Genomic DNA, 17791 nt, shown 5'->3' on the forward strand with positions numbered 1-17791 from the left:
ATGCAGCATTTTCAGAGTGTCATTGCTTCACCCACATGAAATACGTAAAGTCTTCCAGAGCATGACAGAAGAGTAATTTGCTAAATAATAATTTAGCTGCTCTGCAAGTGTGAATTAAAAAAAAATGATCCCACTTATTATTGTTGGCTTTAACATATTTGATGGAAAATAAAGATCGTATTAATGGACACAGTAAGCACTCCGGTGATTTCTCAATAAATGACTGTATGACTTTGTTGTACATCTACATGAAAACAAATGAACATTTGCAGACACAGAGCTACCTCCCTTACCCAGAGGTCTTCCTCAACGATTCATTACACAGTAAATGCAAGGACTAAAGCATTTAAATGCTCTGAGAAGCCAAAATAGATGTCATAAATCCATATCCTGAAGCTTTTTTACCCAGAAAAAGGAAACTGACCAAAACAAGGTAACTCCAAATTTGGCAACTTCTCATACTATTTTAAAAATATATATCCACTTTAAGCCCTTCAGATTATATTTGCTTTCACTTTGCATATTTTTTAAGTAACCTTGGTTATATAATTTCTCAGTCCAGTGCAGATTAGAATCAACAAATTAGATAGAGCATGGTGACAGCCTGATATATTATTTGGCAGAAGCAAAAATGAGAAGTGAAAGCTGTCATTGGTGGAGAAGAGAGAAAAAACAAACAGATGACTTAGATAAGCTTAGTCTATGGTCATTTAGTGTAGAAGACATTGCCCTCATTGTACCAGCATAGTACCCCTCCGTTGCAGGTAAAAATGAAGTAGCTTATGTTTATCGTAACGATACTGAGTCATTGTTCAAAAGTCGTAGTCTACTCAAAAATACCGTTAATTTCATTCCATCATTCAGCTGACATTCATTGAGACTGATGCATTTCCTTGGCTGTGTGCAAGGCAATGAGGATACAAAGAGAAAAAAAAGACATGGCAGTGGATTTTGAAAAGTGGAAAACATATAGGGAAACGTATTTGTAATAGCATGAGAGGAACAAAACGTGCTCTGGTAGAGATAAATACAGAATGCTCCAGGAACAATCAGATACAGTTTGAGGATGCATACAGCATGGTAGAGAGGATGATTCTCACCATAAAGAAATGTCAATTAGTTAGAAAAGCTATTATGTGATATGCTGCATTCCCAGGTATGCCAGAAAAATAAGGCATCACCACTGTGTGTTACAGTGGTCACTAATGGCCAATAAGGCTTGTGGAATGAAGCCCACTGCTTTAGAAGAAAGAGTGTCTGTGTAGGCAGAGACATGCAGCCTTCGTAGAAGCAGCTTATAATTTATACACATGATTACATGTATATGGACAGATCTGGGATTATAACGGGTGTTTTAGGACATAAATTTAATGAAGAGGCAATCCTGTCTTCTGGTTCGCTCTTAGCATCCTTAACCCAACTCTACATGGTAATATGTCACACAGATTAAATCCTCCATTCTAAACTTGCCCATGAATTCTAGTTGATTTCACTCCTCCGAAACTCTCCAGAATTTTTTTTTCCTTGCGTGATCGATTTTAGCACTTCAGTCATAGGCTGCCTTAATTATACTGTCATTTGGCCATTTGATTTCACCTGTGCATTGCTTGTCTTCTCAACGAGAGACTGTGAATCCTCAGAGGGAAGGAATTGTTCCTCGCAGGGCTCTTAAGCCTCCCGTATCACTCAGCATATCGCTAAAGTACAAAGTATTTACTCAACAAATACATTTATTGAATTTACTATGAAGATGAAATCTTACCAGTATGGTAAGTGAAATTGCCAAAGCTGTTTTCCCATTGATAAGATTATATTCAGGGCCCGGCACTTGGGTGGCTCAGTCGGTGGGATCCTGGGATCAAGTCCCACATTGGGCTCCCTGCTCTGCAGGAAGCCTGCTTCTCCTTCTCTTTGCTGCCCCCCCCCAACTTGTTCTCATTCTCTCTCTCTCAAACAAATACATAAAATCTTAAAAAAAAAAAGATTACATTCAGTGCCTTAAAATACCATAGTCAATGGCTTGTCCTCATTGCAGCAGATTGCAAACTCATCCTGCCTACACTTTAAGTTCATCTGACATTTATTTTCTATTGCTATTAATTATTACTGTGAAGATTAGAAAGGGGTTCTCAATACCCAGCAGATGCAAGTGACAGGGATTTCCATTTCTCATCACTGTAAAATTGGACTGCATATATGGTTAATAGAAGACTGAAAATATATTGGATTGCTAGAGATATTTATATAAGTGCAAAGGAAAGATCTGTGCTGCTAGTAGAACAATCACCTTCTGCGTCACACAACCATTCATAATCGGACTGCAGATCTAGATTATGACTAATATTTGGCTCTAATATTATAGGTGGTTACTGTGGAGGGAATCAGTAACAGCATAACTGTCATTTCCTTGGAAAAATTTAATCCACAGATGGATCCCAACACCCAACTGCATTGGTGTCCAAAATTAATGGGGATTTTTGCTAAATAAGGACTGATTCAGCCAAAAAAAGATACACTTTGACTAAAGAAATCTGTATCATGCCTCACTCCAAAAAGCACTGAATGCTTTGGAACACTAGAATTTCCCTAATAGGGACATAGTGAAAAGTCACTTATTAATTAAAATGCACATTTAATTTTTTTCCTTTGTAACATGAAGCAGTGGAGTTAATCAAAACTATCACGCATTTACCAAATTTCACTTACTTATAAAACAGAATCCTTCATTTTCCTTATTTAGCTAAATAATTAAGGTAACACTTTGATTCAGGCTGCGAAGCTGCTTATTGCAATAATCAATTTTTCTCTAACTTTCTACTTCAAGAAATAAGCATTGCTGCCTATCAGCCCATGGTGGGTAAGAGTGATGTTGATAAGAAAGATTAGGATATGTGTATTCATTTGCCCCCTCCCATAACTAAATTTACACAACCAACCATAATCTTATAACTTTGTGTTCATTTCTTTAAAGGTTCTTCTATTAGGGGCGCCTGGGTGGCTCAGTCGGTTAAGCATCTGCCTTCCGCTCAGGTCATGATCCCGGGGTCCTGGGATCGAGCCCCGCATTGGGCTCCCCGAGGGAAGCCTGCTTCTCCCTCTCCCACTCCCCCTGCTTGTGTTCCCTCTCTCGCTGTCTCTCTCTCTCTGTCAAATAAGTAAATAAAATCTTAAAAAAAAAAAGATTCTTCTATTATATGAAACTGTCTTGGCCTATGGTGTACTCAGTTTATTTAGAGTAGAATATTAAAGTAAAACAATTTCAATCCATGTTCCAGACAAATGGCATCCCTCTCTGGGTGACTGATTTTCAAAAAGAGCTCATTACCTGGAAATAAAAATGCTGCCTCTCTGAACTCACCCGGGTTGGGAAATTCTTAGCCATCTACAGATGCACAGATTGAATCATGATAAAGAAGAGAACACACATAATGATTAATTTCCTCTTTCCATTTAGGCTTAATATGTTTTAAGGGATTAATTGGACCTCTCCCACCTGTTTCTTAGAAGAAATCCATGCAGAAACACATTTCAGAAGAAGCCTGTTGTGGTGGAGCGAGATGTTACTCCTTCTCCTTCCTTTGACTACATAGAATTAGCTCCTCTGTCTCCAAGTTTTTAGCTTTGGGCTACAGTCTGGGTTTCTATACATCCATCTATTTTCCAGAGTTAATTCAAGCTGTTTAAACGTAATACATTACTTAATAAATATTAAAGTAGACAGACCGCCCCCGCCCCCACCCCCGCCCCCGCCCAGTGGTGTGAGGCATTATTCCCCCGCATACAGGGTTTTAAAAGGCAAGACGGTTACAGGGTTTGCAGGGCTGTGTAATCTCAGCGAGTGGAATGGAACAGCAATACGTTCGGCTATCAAAGCAGATACACCGCATGCACAACTTATTGCACACTTTTAATTTCACTATCTCGCTCAGCGCTAGGAAAAGCGGCACACTTGCTAAAGCGGGGTTAAGTACGCATCTGCAAAACCTAGCATATCTCACCAGCACCTCCTAGGGGCCATGTGGGGGCATGAAAGCTAGGAAGTGGGTACCCGCGCGGACCCTTTCCTTGAATTGTCAGTTTCACGTCCCCTACACACAAAAATCCACCGTGTCTGTGCAGCCCCGAATACGAGCTACATTGGCGAAGCAGTTCGGCGACTCTAGGGGGGCCGTTGAGAGGTTTAAATAAACTGCACGAAAGACGCATTTGCTCGCTTGAGGAAATAAACATTACACACACACAGAGGAATTTCAAAGTCTGTAAGGAAGACTCCTAAATATATTGTGTCCTTTAAGAGCAAAGCTTCGTTATGACACCACAGCACTCAGAGGTATATATGCACTTACCCAACTGACACACACACACGCACACACACACACACCCCGACACACGGACACATGGATTAATCTGCAAAGTTCCAGGATCCAGACGCGGTTAACACTGAAGTTGACAGGTTTTTAAAGGGTCTACATGCTCTTGCCTGGTTGCTGGGAATGAGGGCTGGGAGGCGCTGATGCGAGGGCAGAGCTGAGTGTCTGTAGGAGTTGCTGTTCCAGAGAATTCATTACTCTAATTGCTCTGATTTTAGATCAGTAGAGCGTGCCGGGCGGTGGTGGAGACAGAGATTGAGGGCGGACAAAGCGAGAGGGAACGAGTCGTTCACCCTTCAGAGAAGTCCAGGCGCTTTGTAAGTAATTCACGAACAGCCCGGAGCAGAAAGAGCCCAGCTGCTCTGCAGTTGCAACAGTTGTGCGCATCTAAATCCAGCCGGGTTCTGCGCGCCGGTCCCGGTCCCTTTCCCCAGTGGATTCGCGGCTCCTCCGCGCACCGCAGCCTCTGCGGCGAATTCGGGGAGAGGGGGGCGTGGGGAGCTCTGGGTGGCGGGGGGGAGCGAGGGAAGAGGGAGACGCGCCTGGGCTGAAAGGCAATCCTCCCCGCCTGCAAACGTGTCGCCCAGCCCTGGCACCTCGCGGGCCCCTCTAGGAGCCCGCACAGCACAGCGGCCACCGAGGAGAGGAAAAGGGAAGTGTGGGGCTCGGCGAGGGCGAGGAAGCTTTGCCCAAGGCCAGGCTGCAATTAGGCAGCCGCAAAAGCCCCGCCGCGGAGCTTCCCACCTGCTGCTGTCCCAGCTGGGGCTCAACCTCCTCCTCCCCGGCCGGGGCCGGACTCCCAGACCCGGCTCGCTGGGCGGAGGGGGCGGAAGCGGCGGCAGGTTCTCCTCCCTGGCAGCGTCGCGGGCAGCGGGTGTAGCATCGTCCCCTCCCCGCCGAGATTCCCGGGGCCGGCCGTGCGGCCAGGCGCGCTGCGATTGGCCGGCCGAGGCCGGGGGGCGGAGCCAGGCGGGCCGGTATCTCAAAAGAGCCCAGGATATTGCAGAGCGCACTGGAGCCCTGGCCAGCGCGCAGCCTTCCCCGGCGCCGGCAAGCTGGGTCTTGGGGATTCTGGTTTGCTTTGGCTCACTCGCTTTTTACAAACTACTGGATCTTACATGCCTCTGTACCCCCCACTTCCACTTCATGTCCCCATGCTCCTGCGCCAGCAACAGGTAAGGGCTGCTGTGTGTTTTCTTCCCTCCTTGTCTCCCGCTGCCTGTGTGTCCTGGGGAGTGGACTCGGGCCGCCGTCCCCAACCCTACCCTGCCCCGCTGCTCCAGAGGTGCCCAGCTGTCACGCTGCTGTAGCGCTTACCCACGCTGTGGAGTCCCAGATCATGCCTATAGAGTTTGTGTGCGCACCAGAACATCCCCAGAGCTAAAAATACTGAGACATGCTTGGAACAGTTGAGCAATAGAAACAGATTTCTCTGCAGCATCTGTTTGTGCTCATAACTTCCAGTGCACCAGCTGTAGCGAGATACTGAGTTTGGAGACAGGGGCGAGGGAGCCTGTGTTCGATTCTCGCTCTAAGGAAAAAAAAAAAAAAAAGGCGAGAGTGGGGGTGGGGAGTGCTCCTAGAGCACTGGTCTCAAATCTTGGCAGACTTGGGACTCAGCACTAGTCTTGATCCTTGGCGTCTTTTTTTTTTTTTTTTTTTTTTCCTTTGTCATTGCTTAAAGTGTAGCGTCGAGTTCCAAACAGAGCGAGCGTCTCAAAGTTGCTTTGCTGGGGAAAGAGAGCGCGAGCCCAAGTTGGATTTGAGCCCGAAGACCGCAAAACTTTCACATCATATGTCACTCCCTCTTAAGCAACGCATTATTCTTAGTAATAATAGCATTAATACCTAAGTTGAAGACAGCGTGGTTTCAGGAAAGAGCACAGTGGTCGAAAAGACTGGATTCTGCAAGAAGATTGCATCATAACATAGACTCATCATGACAATTGAAAAAAAAATCGAGATAGGAAATGGGCAGTTTAATGTCTGTGTCTGGATGAGCCTTACCAATGGAATGGTAACTAGGATACGGCTGTGAATCCTGGGGATTTTCATAAACTCAGAATTACCTGTTAGGAAACAAGGCATTGAAAACGTGTTTTGGGTATGCAAAGAATGCATATTGCCTTTTACCACTTGCTTTCTTTTCACGCTAATAATCAATACGTTGTTAGATATCCTCTCACTAACCACTGCCCTACGTCTGCTATATATTACCTGTTGCCAATAGCTGTAAAAATCTCAAGGCTCAGGGAGTAAGAGATGTTACTACAGGGATGGTGAGAGGGGTCAAAGTTGGGGTCAAGGTCATTTAACTTTGATTTTAACCCCTCTCCCTCCTGTTTTGATGGCACTTTCTTTAACATTATTGGTATCCGTAGGAATATTTATTCTAAACTTTTGTGAATTTGGCCTTTTTTTTTTTTTTTTTAAAGGACACACAGTATTTCTACTCTCTTCAGTTGCCCCAGGTGTAGAATCTCTGGGTAACTGTAGAGTCCTTGTATGACTTCTCGGTAGCATGAAAGATGGGCCACGTCTTTACCTGAACAGATAGACTGTTACAGGGTTTTTTAATCACAAGGTACGTATATTTCTCAGCATTTGCAAATGCTGAGTGATGCTACGTGCACTGTTGAGTATAGATGTTAGATAGATAAATGCCTATCCCTCTGCCCTGCCCCTTTTTCCCCTCCCCCTCCCTTCTGTTTACTGAGCTTCTAAGAGGTTGCTTTGCTAGCAGTTGTGCTCACATAGCAACATGTGCCCAGAGCACACTCAGGCTGGTCTATATGGCGTCAGCTGGGGAATAACTACTCTAAACACTCATTAGCAGACCTCTCTCTCAGCCCAACGCGCTTTCTTTCACTATCCTTATTTGCTATCCATAGTCAGAAACTTCATTATCCACAGCACACCATGACCATATTATGAGACACATTTATTCTCATTTATTTCTCACAATTATGTTTTTCTAGTTTTTTATCACCCAAATTGGAAATATTTCCTATATGGGAACAATGATTTAGATTCACTCATTTATATAGTGTTATCTCCTTGACTTTGAATTTATCTATAGCGTGCGCGCTCTCTCTCTCTCTCTCTCTTTAACATCTACCTAAGGTTGAAATGGCTGAACTATTTTTTTCCATTGCTTATGCTTAATTTTGGCTCAGCCTATAAATAGTCTTAACATGAACAGCACCACATGTAGCCTCTCAATTTCCCAGAAATACTTTCTACCTCATTGGTTATAGCCTGGGTAAAATGATTATTTGTATCTATTAAATTTATATCAGGCCCTTAAATATTTTGGCTGAGAGGGGAGTTTACACATTGTTCATCAAATCGAATATGGTTTCTCCTGAATTGCACCCAGCAAGGAGTCAGATCACTTAGTGTTCTCATCTCCTCTTAATCGAATGTTTCTCAGAGAATTATTTTGAATATATGCCTAAAATAAAGCTGCACAAAAGCCCTATTTCTAATGAAAGTTTTTTTCCAGATGCTCATGAATCGGTGATTTTTAGTGAGAGAAAAGCAGGCAAGGAAGTTTTCTGCTCGCCTGTGGGCAGGTCAGTGAGGAGGGCATTCTTCATAATGAGATGTTAAGACAATTACCCTAGCAGACTGTGGCAGGTTCCAGATTTTTGCTATGTAGTCAGCGCCCCAAAACTCTGAATACACATAACGTGTGTGCACACATAGACACCCATAAATCCGTTTAGGAGCATATCTATTGGAAGTGACAAAAGCTTCCATTTTGCCAAAAGAATCTTTTTTTCCCCCTTTCCAGGCAGAATGGTAAAATTTCTAAATGATGCTCCGCATGTGGAACAAATTCTATCATTAACAGTGGAAATAAGACAATAATAGTCATTCAATACAGGCTATTTTCAAAGTTCTAAAGGCCGAGAGCTCTTGGTTAGGAAGCTGGTATAGTGTGTTTTGTGGAATTCAGACTAATGTCCTGGGGTCAAGATATTTGGAAGGTCATAATTCAGTCTTTAGATTTCATATGGTTGTTATGCTTTAATCTGCAAAGAGTGCAGAAATATGTCAGAAGAAATTTGAAACTGTCTACTCATGGTCCCTAATGGTAACTCAGATGGAAGGATTGTTTTAAATTATGGAAAGGGAGTTTCTTGGTGTCAACTTTTAAGATTCTGAAGTCATTCAGACCTCAAGGATACAAGCACTATTTAAATGAGGCACCCCCTTCCCCTGTTTTGGAGAGTACACCTCCATCTGATGTTCTATTCTTATCTCTCTCTGGTTTTGCATAGAAATCCTTGGCAATTTCATATGAGCCCAATAATCTGAAATCACTGGTAAAAAAAATTCTTTCCATGTCCCGGATCTAGAACCCTGAGGAATAGGAATCTTATTTCTTTTGTCCAAGTACAAACTTCACGGGGAAGCAGACAAAACATTGAAGCAGGTGGAAGACTGGGAAGGCACAGTAACTTCTTTTTATAAAGTAATTCAAAGGCACTTTCAAATCGGGCATCATTTACGTGTCAAAAGCTGCCAAAATGTAACACACATTGCAATTTTCACAGATGACTAATCTCAGGAAAAATGTGTTGGGGCACATTCTTGCATAATAACTTGGATAAGGAGGGAGAAGTGAAAAGACTGTAACAAGGCATTTTCAAAGACAATGCACCTTGCCTCTCTTTAAGGGGGTGCGCAGAAACAAGATAAATGACTTGCTTGATTTGTTTGCAGGTGGCTCGGCTGAAATTGGTTCTGTTAACTACTTAATCTCGTGTGGTTTGGGGGGGAGAAAGAAAAAGTGGAGTCCTCATTATCAGGGCTGCAGCGAATTTCTGTTCCTTTCCATCTGTTTTCCATCGTCCCCCTTTACTACACGAGATCGATTGGGTTGTTGGACGAGTGGAGAATCACTTCTGGTTTTTTGTTCTATGCTCTATTCATTTTGTTAATTCCTATTTGATACAGGGAAACACTTTGGACTTTATCTTAGACTTCTGTGAGTCAAGGAAAAAATAGTTTCTTTGGAGTGAAGATGGGAAGTTAAAGTAAATAGATAGTTTTTATCGAGGTTAGGATGAGGCTAGAGGAGAAAACTGAAAACTACTGTTTGTTCACATGAGGTAAAGGTGAGTGCCTTCTCCATGGGAACATAGAGCAAACAGTAGGGCTCGAAGTGAAAGTAAGCTGGCTGACAATTATGACCTACTCCTACAAAGTTGTCTCTGTTTGGGAAAACACAGAACTGGACCCACATGAAATGAGTTCCTGCCTTATCGCAATCCGCTAAAGACCCGGTCCTTTGGCACAAAGGTGCTTACTTCCTAGCCTGTCATTACACATGGCGGTCCCATCTCTGGAGAATTTCAGGACTCATTGCTAGGCAACAGACTCGCTCTTTATCCCCCAGAGCAAACCTACGCCTTCAAGTCAGAATCACTTGCACTAACAGAGATGTTATCGGGCATTTCTGCAAAGGGGCTGCTTGCGGTGTATGAAGTGATGAAGCAAACCCAAACAGTTTCCAGAAATTGGGACCGATTTCAGGTCATTATAAGGGCTGTCTGCTCAGTTGTTTTTTTGTTTTTGTTTTTGTTTTTTATCATTTAAACAAAATAGTCTGTGCCTTCTGATTTTCACCGTGTCATCGAGGGCTCTGGTATCCTCCCATAGTGCACCTGCGACTCAATTTATATTAATATTCTGCCTTGATGCAAACTGTTCTCTAGACATGTCTGAGTTCTCAAAGCCTCGTGACAAACCTTGGACTTAGCAAGTCTTTCTTCTGCTTAATAACTTGGGACCCTAGCAAGTAGAGAAGGCCAGAGAGAGAATGAGAGAGGTTTATCTGTAAAAACAGAATCTCCTAGATTGCTGAAAAAAATAGGGGGGAAAGAACCTGAAATTTTGATTGAAAGACTGTCCCAAACAATGAACTCTCCTATGCTTAATGACTTTATGCTTTTAAGTACAGTAAAAATATTTTTAGGGTACAAGGAAATTAAATACCTTATAATTTACTGCAGAGTATATTTATCTGTATCTGGCTGTGCCTTGCTAGGAAATGTTATACCTTAGAGAGTAGAATCGATTAATAATGACTTCTTTTCTAATGAATAATGTCTTTTTGTTGTTGTTGTTGTTTTCAGGACATGTACTCTGGATGTCAGCTGAGTTACTGAGGTAGCTCTGCATGTCCGTAGACAGACCTTGGTAGAACCTCGAGAGGCTCCTGGAAACCCCCACTCTCTCCTTATTCTTTTTTGTATGTGTCCTCACTGAACATTCAAAACTGTTTCTCCAAAGGGTTTTGCAAAAACTCAGACTGTTTTCCAAAGCAGAAGCACTGGAGTCCACGGCAGAAGCGATGGGCAGTGTGCGAACCAACCGCTATAGCATTGTCTCTTCAGAAGAAGACGGGATGAAGTTGGCCACCATGGCGGTTGCAAATGGCTTTGGGAACGGGAAGAGTAAAGTCCACACTCGACAGCAGTGCAGGAACCGCTTTGTGAAGAAAGACGGCCACTGCAACGTTCAGTTCATCAATGTGGGGGAGAAGGGACAACGGTACCTTGCAGACATTTTTACCACGTGCGTGGACATTCGCTGGCGGTGGATGCTGGTTATCTTCTGCCTGGCTTTTGTTCTCTCATGGCTGTTCTTTGGCTGTGTATTTTGGTTGATAGCTCTGCTCCATGGGGATCTGGATGCGTCAAGAGAGAGCAAAGCCTGCGTGTCTGAGGTCAACAGCTTCACGGCTGCCTTCCTTTTCTCCATTGAGACCCAGACGACCATAGGCTACGGCTTCAGGTGTGTCACAGATGAGTGCCCGATTGCGGTCTTCATGGTGGTGTTCCAGTCAATCGTGGGCTGCATCATCGACGCCTTTATCATCGGCGCCGTTATGGCAAAGATGGCAAAGCCAAAGAAGAGAAACGAGACCCTGGTCTTCAGTCACAACGCTGTGATTGCCATGAGAGACGGCAAGCTGTGTTTGATGTGGCGGGTGGGCAATCTTCGGAAAAGCCACTTGGTGGAAGCTCACGTAAGAGCCCAGCTGCTCAAATCCAGAATTACTTCCGAAGGGGAGTACATCCCCCTGGATCAAATAGATATCAATGTCGGGTTTGACAGTGGAATTGACCGCATATTTCTGGTGTCCCCGATCACGATAGTCCATGAAATAGATGAAGACAGTCCTTTATATGATTTGAGTAAACAGGACATTGACAACGCAGACTTTGAAATTGTGGTGATTCTGGAGGGCATGGTGGAAGCTACGGCCATGACAACACAGTGCCGTAGCTCCTATCTGGCAAATGAAATCCTCTGGGGCCACCGCTATGAGCCTGTACTCTTCGAGGAGAAGCACTATTACAAAGTGGACTATTCCAGGTTCCACAAGACTTATGAAGTGCCCAACACTCCCCTCTGTAGTGCCAGAGACTTAGCAGAAAAGAAATATATCCTCTCAAATGCTAATTCATTTTGCTACGAAAATGAAGTCGCCCTCACGAGCAAAGAGGAAGATGACAGTGACAATGGGGTTCCAGAAAGCACCAGTACGGACACACCCCCTGACATAGACCTTCACAATCAGGCAAGTGTCCCTCTAGAGCCCAGGCCCTTACGGCGAGAGTCGGAGATATGACTGCTTCTTTCTCTGGAATATTTTACTTTAAAATAACAGTCTGTTGGTCAAAGGCCCCAAACAGTTATTCAGACGACGGTACCGGTGAAGAGGTGGGTCAAGGCAAGTGGCCACAAAGGACTGAGACTAGCACAATGGTTTCAAAGAAAGACTGTAAGCTCGGAGATGAACGTAAAGCACTCACCATGCCTCCCCCCGCCCCCCTCCCCCATGACCCAATGGCACATACATGTTGTAGAATAAGTTATGGGGTTTTTATGTTTTGTTTTGTGTTTTTTACAAAACTTGAACTTGCAGGCAAGCCTTGGTTGGGTATTTGACTAATCCAGAATGCTTCTCTTTAGGGAACAAGAATGTTTTTAATGGCATAACAAAGGCAAGACTCTGCCTTAATTTTTGAAAAGCTGCTAACTACATGAACACAAATTGTATTTTTGTTGCCGTGTAGTTTTTCTTTCGTGTAATTTAAAAGTCAGTGTTGAACTTTGTTGAAAGCTCATGATATGTGCTTCAAAGTGGCAAGTATTTGGCTATTAAGCTGCCAAAACGAGAGCCTGATTTTTTTGAGGCCAGTAATTTGCTAGAATTGATTTTCTCTCTCTATCTCTCTCTCTCTCTCTCTCTCTCTCTCTTTCTCTGGTTACATAAGGGCATTATGTAACACTAGCCAAATGGTAGCCTATGGGTTTTGTTTTGTTTTGTTTTGTTTTCCTTCCATGATGTTAATGGGTTATCTCAAATTTTAAGTTAGACTACCTAAAATAAATACCAAAGATAATGCACATTTTTGCACAGTGGAGCTTAGACTAAAAAGGATAGAAAGCTCCACGGCTGCCTTGAAATCAAGAAACAATAACTTTGAACCTCAGCAAGACCTCGAACTGCCCTCTCCTTTTTCACCTTACTCAGAAAATAGAACATCATACACACAAAGTCTAGTAAGTGTCCGTGCTTTTTCGATTTTGCTCTTTCATGCAACTTGTGTTTGTTAGGGGAAGAAGAAAGGTGAAGTAAAATTCACACATACACAATCAAAATATCTTTTCTTTCCTGCTTGGTAGGGCTGGCCAGGCCAACGCATAAGGTGAGAGATGGTGATGTGCTCTTAGATTTGTCTGGATTTCCCCTGTTCACACATTCCAAAATTTATTCCATTAAGATAAGACCTAGGTTTGGAGTTAGTTGGCATCCTCAAAAACTGAGCCACCCAACATGATAGGTAGGTTTAAACTCTTGTGGCTGAATGCATTGCCCCAACTGTCAGGACATTTCCAACTTGACTTGGCTTTCGAGAAGATGCCACGCCTAGCCTCTAGGCTGGTTCTTCCCATCAGTCTGTCTGGAGCGAATCCTACAGTGTCTGGAAGGCTGCAGATGCCAAAGGGGGAGCCGGCAAGGTGTGGACCGGCCACTTTGATGTAGAACATCAGCTCAAGTATTCGTGAGGGAGAGGAAAGTGACTTTATTTTAATGGTAGAGGGTAGGAATGGAAATGCCGCAGTATTTGGGGGCCAACAAGAGCCATACAAAATATAACACAGCCACAAGTAGGAGATAGCGATCCAAAGGGTTATTTTTCCTTTATGTATGCACATTTGAGACTGGATCTGAGCTGATCCTTCTCGCCTGTGGAGCCCTAGTGCAGGTTACTAAGGACACATTGTTTTCCAGAAGTCTCTCCTGCCTGGCTGCCTGACTTGATCGAAACATTTTTTTTTTCTTTCTCCCTGCTCTAACTCAATCATGGAACTCTTTTTTGGTTTAAAGTTCCTTATGTGTGAATTCTGGGGGTTGCTGACTTTTCTTTTTCATTGGAGTCTCAAAATCAACTCTCTTATGGTATTATATCCCTGTATGCCATTAAAAAAACAGCTTGTTCCGGAATCCTGTATTTTGCAAATTGATGTGTGTGATGGTCTCTGGGTCTTGAACAGCCATCTCTGAATGCCGTGCCTGCAATAATATGACAGTTTCTGCTCTTCTCAGCCTTCAAAGCTGCCGGGTTTGAAAACTGTGGTGTTCTTTTCATGGAAACCAAGACAGAGATGTCAAGCAAAGGGATGCTATTTTAAATCTAAATTTAAAGGCAGGTTTGGGAAGTTGTTTAGAGAGCTGGACGAATTGGGATTGACAGACGAGGGGACAATTCGGCTATTAAGGGCGAGAGGTTACTGAGGGCTTCAGCTGCTGCTATTTCGATATTTTGCAAAGGAAAATAATCAAACCAAAGAGTATTCAGTGATATGTAAATTAAATGAAGATGCAGTGGAGCACAGAGCGACCACTAAGAGGGCTCCTCCCAAATACACAGTGTTGCCACTTAAAAGGACTTGAGACAGTTGAAAGAGGGTGGGTCTGGGGGCAAGAATGAGGGAGGGAAATCTTTCAACTTCTTTCTGAAAAACAAAAAAAAAAATCTAAAATTTCTGGTGCACAGGTTTGTTTTTGTTTTGTTTTGTTTTTTTCCAAGAAAATTTTGCAGAAGCTATGTTTTTAAAGTGTACATTTTATAAAGTTTATCAGATATTTTCATATTTAAAGCCAAATGTAAATAGAAGTCTGTAAAGGGAAAAAAAATGCCATAGAAAGTATAATTTCAGTGCAGCAATTTTGGAGAGCTAGTACCTCTATGCTACCGGTTAGCATGGTTTTAGCAAATATTTACCAGCCTTATAAGGTTCGTATTGCTATGTTCTGTTATTTATTTCAGCATGGACTGTTCCTTTGAAAGCTTTTCCTAGTTAGTAGTATTTTAACAATTACAAGCTTTAAATGGCGATTTTTCTTTTCTTTTCTTTTCTTTTTTTTTGTCAAGAGCCAAGACACAGGTAATGCACAACATTTTTTTGTTGCATTTTACCTTCAAAACATTTGTCCTTATTGACTGGGTCTCCTTAATTAGTGCACATACGTCATTAGAATGAAGTCAGAGGAGACTCACCGTGAGTATCTGGGGTCTCTTCCCAGTTACGTGTTCCTTCTCTATTGCAAGCAAAACCCCCGTTGAATTTACTTAGGAATTACTCCCTTTTAAAGAATTTTTGCTCGTATCTGGATGGGCATTATATTTTTGGGAGGAGGCATAGATTGCTGGTTATCCTATTTTTAAATAAAAGATAGACAAAGTGAATTCTATTTTGACTATTGAGAATGGAATAGTTTTCTATCCCTCTAAGAGTATACTTGAATCAGACATTGTAAGAATGTCAGTATAGACAGCACTGTAGCCATTTCCAAATTGCTGGAGAAAGTCTGTTTTACCTTTTTTTAAAAAAAAAAAAAACACAAAAATCTATTCATGCATTATTTCTTCTCTTCACTTCTTTTCTTCCCTATGAACCCCCATCCCAAACCTTGACCGTCTGTTTGATGAGGTCTATCCCCCAAATCATATTATCCATGCAAATGACAAATGTCAGCTCCCGTTTTATAATAAGCCACTCAGTAAAGGCAAAAAGTTTGTTCTGAGAAGCAGGGTGAGTTCTTTTTCACTCTGTGTCTAATGATGTTAAGGCGAAAAATTAAGTGTTGCGTAGTCCCCTCTCCACTCCCGACGAGAACCTCTTTTCTAGTTACGTTGGGTTTCACCTCTGGGCTCTGGCGAGTTGAACAGTCCCGACCTTTGACAATCGTGATAGTTATTATTTTCCCGTTTGCCGTCTTTTTGTATCTGAAAGTCTTCCTATTGTACTGCACAAACCATGGATTGTACATATTTTTATATATTATGTCTTATTTTATTATTTCTAAATAAAAAATTAAAAAATTGAAGACAAATCCGTGCAAGAATTTGCGGGCCTCCTGTATGGTTACTGTTAGCCTCGCTGGGATACGAAGCCAATGTTCCCAAAGCACAGGACAGAAAGGCTGATAGTTGGGATGAATAGAGCCATAGAAATGGCCTCAACAGGGAGGTGTGGTGCGGTGGCAGATTAACTTAATCCAAGTTAGAGGAAGTCAAGCTCATATTTTGTTTTTGGACGGAACAGGGGAGGTAGAGAGAGGGTAGCAAACAAGCAAGCAAACAACACTGACGAAACATATTATAAGCTTTAGATTTAAAGTCTCTGTTTAAATGATGGTAGTTATCCTTTATGGAGCCTAAACTATGTATAGGGTTCTGCCTTATATGTTACCTCAACCGTGCTTCCCCACTCCCAGATTAGGATAGTATTCTTCTTGTATTGTAAATCAGGAGTTGATGAAAGTGTTCTGTAAAGGGCCGGAAGGTAAATATTTTTGGCTCTGCAAAACAGAGGGTCTGTCTCCACTCTGCCCTTGGAGTGCAACACTGATAATAGGAAAACAAATGATATGGCTGTGTTTCAATAAAACTTTACTTATAACTACAGGTGATGGGCCAGATTGGGCGCATGGCCTATAATTTACCAACCCCTGGCACAGAGGAAACTGAGGCTGGGTGTAAAGCTAATAAAATTCGAGTTCCAGGTTTTATATGCCTCCACAGTTAGTTTAATCCACTAAACTATATATTGTTTGAGGACACAAAGTTACCAGGGCTATGCAGTCTCAGAGAAAATGCGACTTTTTCTAGCAGATTTGGAATAACTTCACTGTTGTTTCATGATTGGAAATCTCGAGAAAATCTGCATTCTGAAATATGGGTTGCTCCTTAATATTTTTTCTTTAACAAATATTCGTGTGGCACTTACTGTGTTTCAAGCATGGTTCTAGATTCTTTGTAAGTATTAAGTACTTTAATCTTAACAGCAACTCTATGGAGTAGGCAGTGCTATTATCCTCATTTAAGAAATGAGGAACCAGGAACAGAGAGGTCGAGTGCCTTGTGCAAGCACACATAGCAAGTAGGTATGAGAGCTGAGATTTAAACTGAGGCCATTTAGCACCTGGCTGTACTTTTTATCAGTCCTTTGTGCTTTCCATTTGGAGGCATTCTTGGTTAAAAGTTTCGCCATTTACCCCAAAGCCTTTCTGCTTCTTAGTTTTTAGTTTTCTAGGTGATGAAAATGCATTCTGGTTCTCCACACGGGACACATGAGCCCAGGATTCTCACCTCCTTCAAAACCTGCTCCTCCATTTCTCATCCAGTTCTTGGAGAGAGTGAGCAGCTCACAAAGGGTAGACTAAGGACAAATTTAAGCACTGGTTGTGGGATTTGGGTAAATTTCAAACTTCAGATTAATTTAAATTAACTAGGAATTGCTTAGTCCTGACTCCGGGCGAAACCACAAAGCCCTGTTACTAAGCAAGTTCCAGGCACCCTACCCCATCAGACACTTCTGCTCTCTTCCCACTGTAGGGAGCCAAAGGTGTACCATGAGCTTCTTGGTGACTGAGCCCACTGAGCAAGATATATAATGGTACCTCCAGACAGTGAATTGAATGCGATATGGGCCTCACCTCTACTTTTTAAAATTTTGTTATTAAATACACATGCAAAAACAAAAGGCAGAGGTGGGGTTTCAGAGACCTTTTGCTTAGGCTTCTTTCTTCAGTGACAGTCAAACAAAAACCTCCAAATGCTGGCCTTCTGAAGCAGTAGGAGCCCAGATAACACTTGCAAAGAAGAAAACAGATTCCCCTCCAGAAATTTCCATCTTAGAGCCGGCAGAACAGATTAAGTCAATCAGATTCCCTTCCCCAATTTAAATAAATGCATAAATAAAGGAAGGCTAGCTCTACCCACTTTAAGGGAAGTAAAGAACCAAGTCCGTGATCAGCATATTTCAAGAACCCAGAGCCTTTTTCTTTTTTTTTTTTTTTCAAAATAGTTCAGGTCAAGGGCTCTAGT

General features: G+C 42.5%; 1 protein-coding gene across 3 annotated transcripts; it reads left to right on the forward strand.

Moving 5' to 3' along the window:
• The first annotated feature begins 3791 nt into the window (after positions 1–3791).
• KCNJ2 (potassium inwardly rectifying channel subfamily J member 2) lies at positions 3792–15799 on the forward strand. Of its 3 annotated transcripts, XM_027626618.2 has the most exons (3): positions 5379–5545; positions 6806–6954; positions 10517–15799. In XM_027626618.2, the coding sequence occupies exon 3, from the start codon at positions 10735–10737 to the stop codon at positions 12016–12018; it is 1284 nt and encodes a 427-aa protein (XP_027482419.1). In that variant the 5' UTR covers positions 5379–5545; positions 6806–6954; positions 10517–10734; the 3' UTR covers positions 12019–15799. The 3 variants fall into 3 exon arrangements, with proteins under 3 accessions (XP_027482418.1, XP_027482419.1, XP_027482417.1); XM_027626617.2 differs by lacking the exons at positions 5379–5545; positions 6806–6954 and adding an exon at positions 3792–4687; XM_027626616.2 differs by lacking the exon at positions 6806–6954.
• Positions 15800–17791: the final 1992 nt, after the last annotated feature.

This window comes from Zalophus californianus, chromosome 16, assembly GCF_009762305.2.
Source record: "Zalophus californianus isolate mZalCal1 chromosome 16, mZalCal1.pri.v2, whole genome shotgun sequence".
Classification (NCBI taxonomy): Eukaryota; Metazoa; Chordata; class Mammalia; order Carnivora; family Otariidae; genus Zalophus; species Zalophus californianus.

Bases quoted from the DNA above. Each gene is read 5' to 3' on its own strand.
- KCNJ2 (XM_027626617.2), top strand. From the start codon at position 10,735: ATGGGCAGTGTGCGAACCAACCGCTATAGCATTGTCTCTTCAGAAGAA.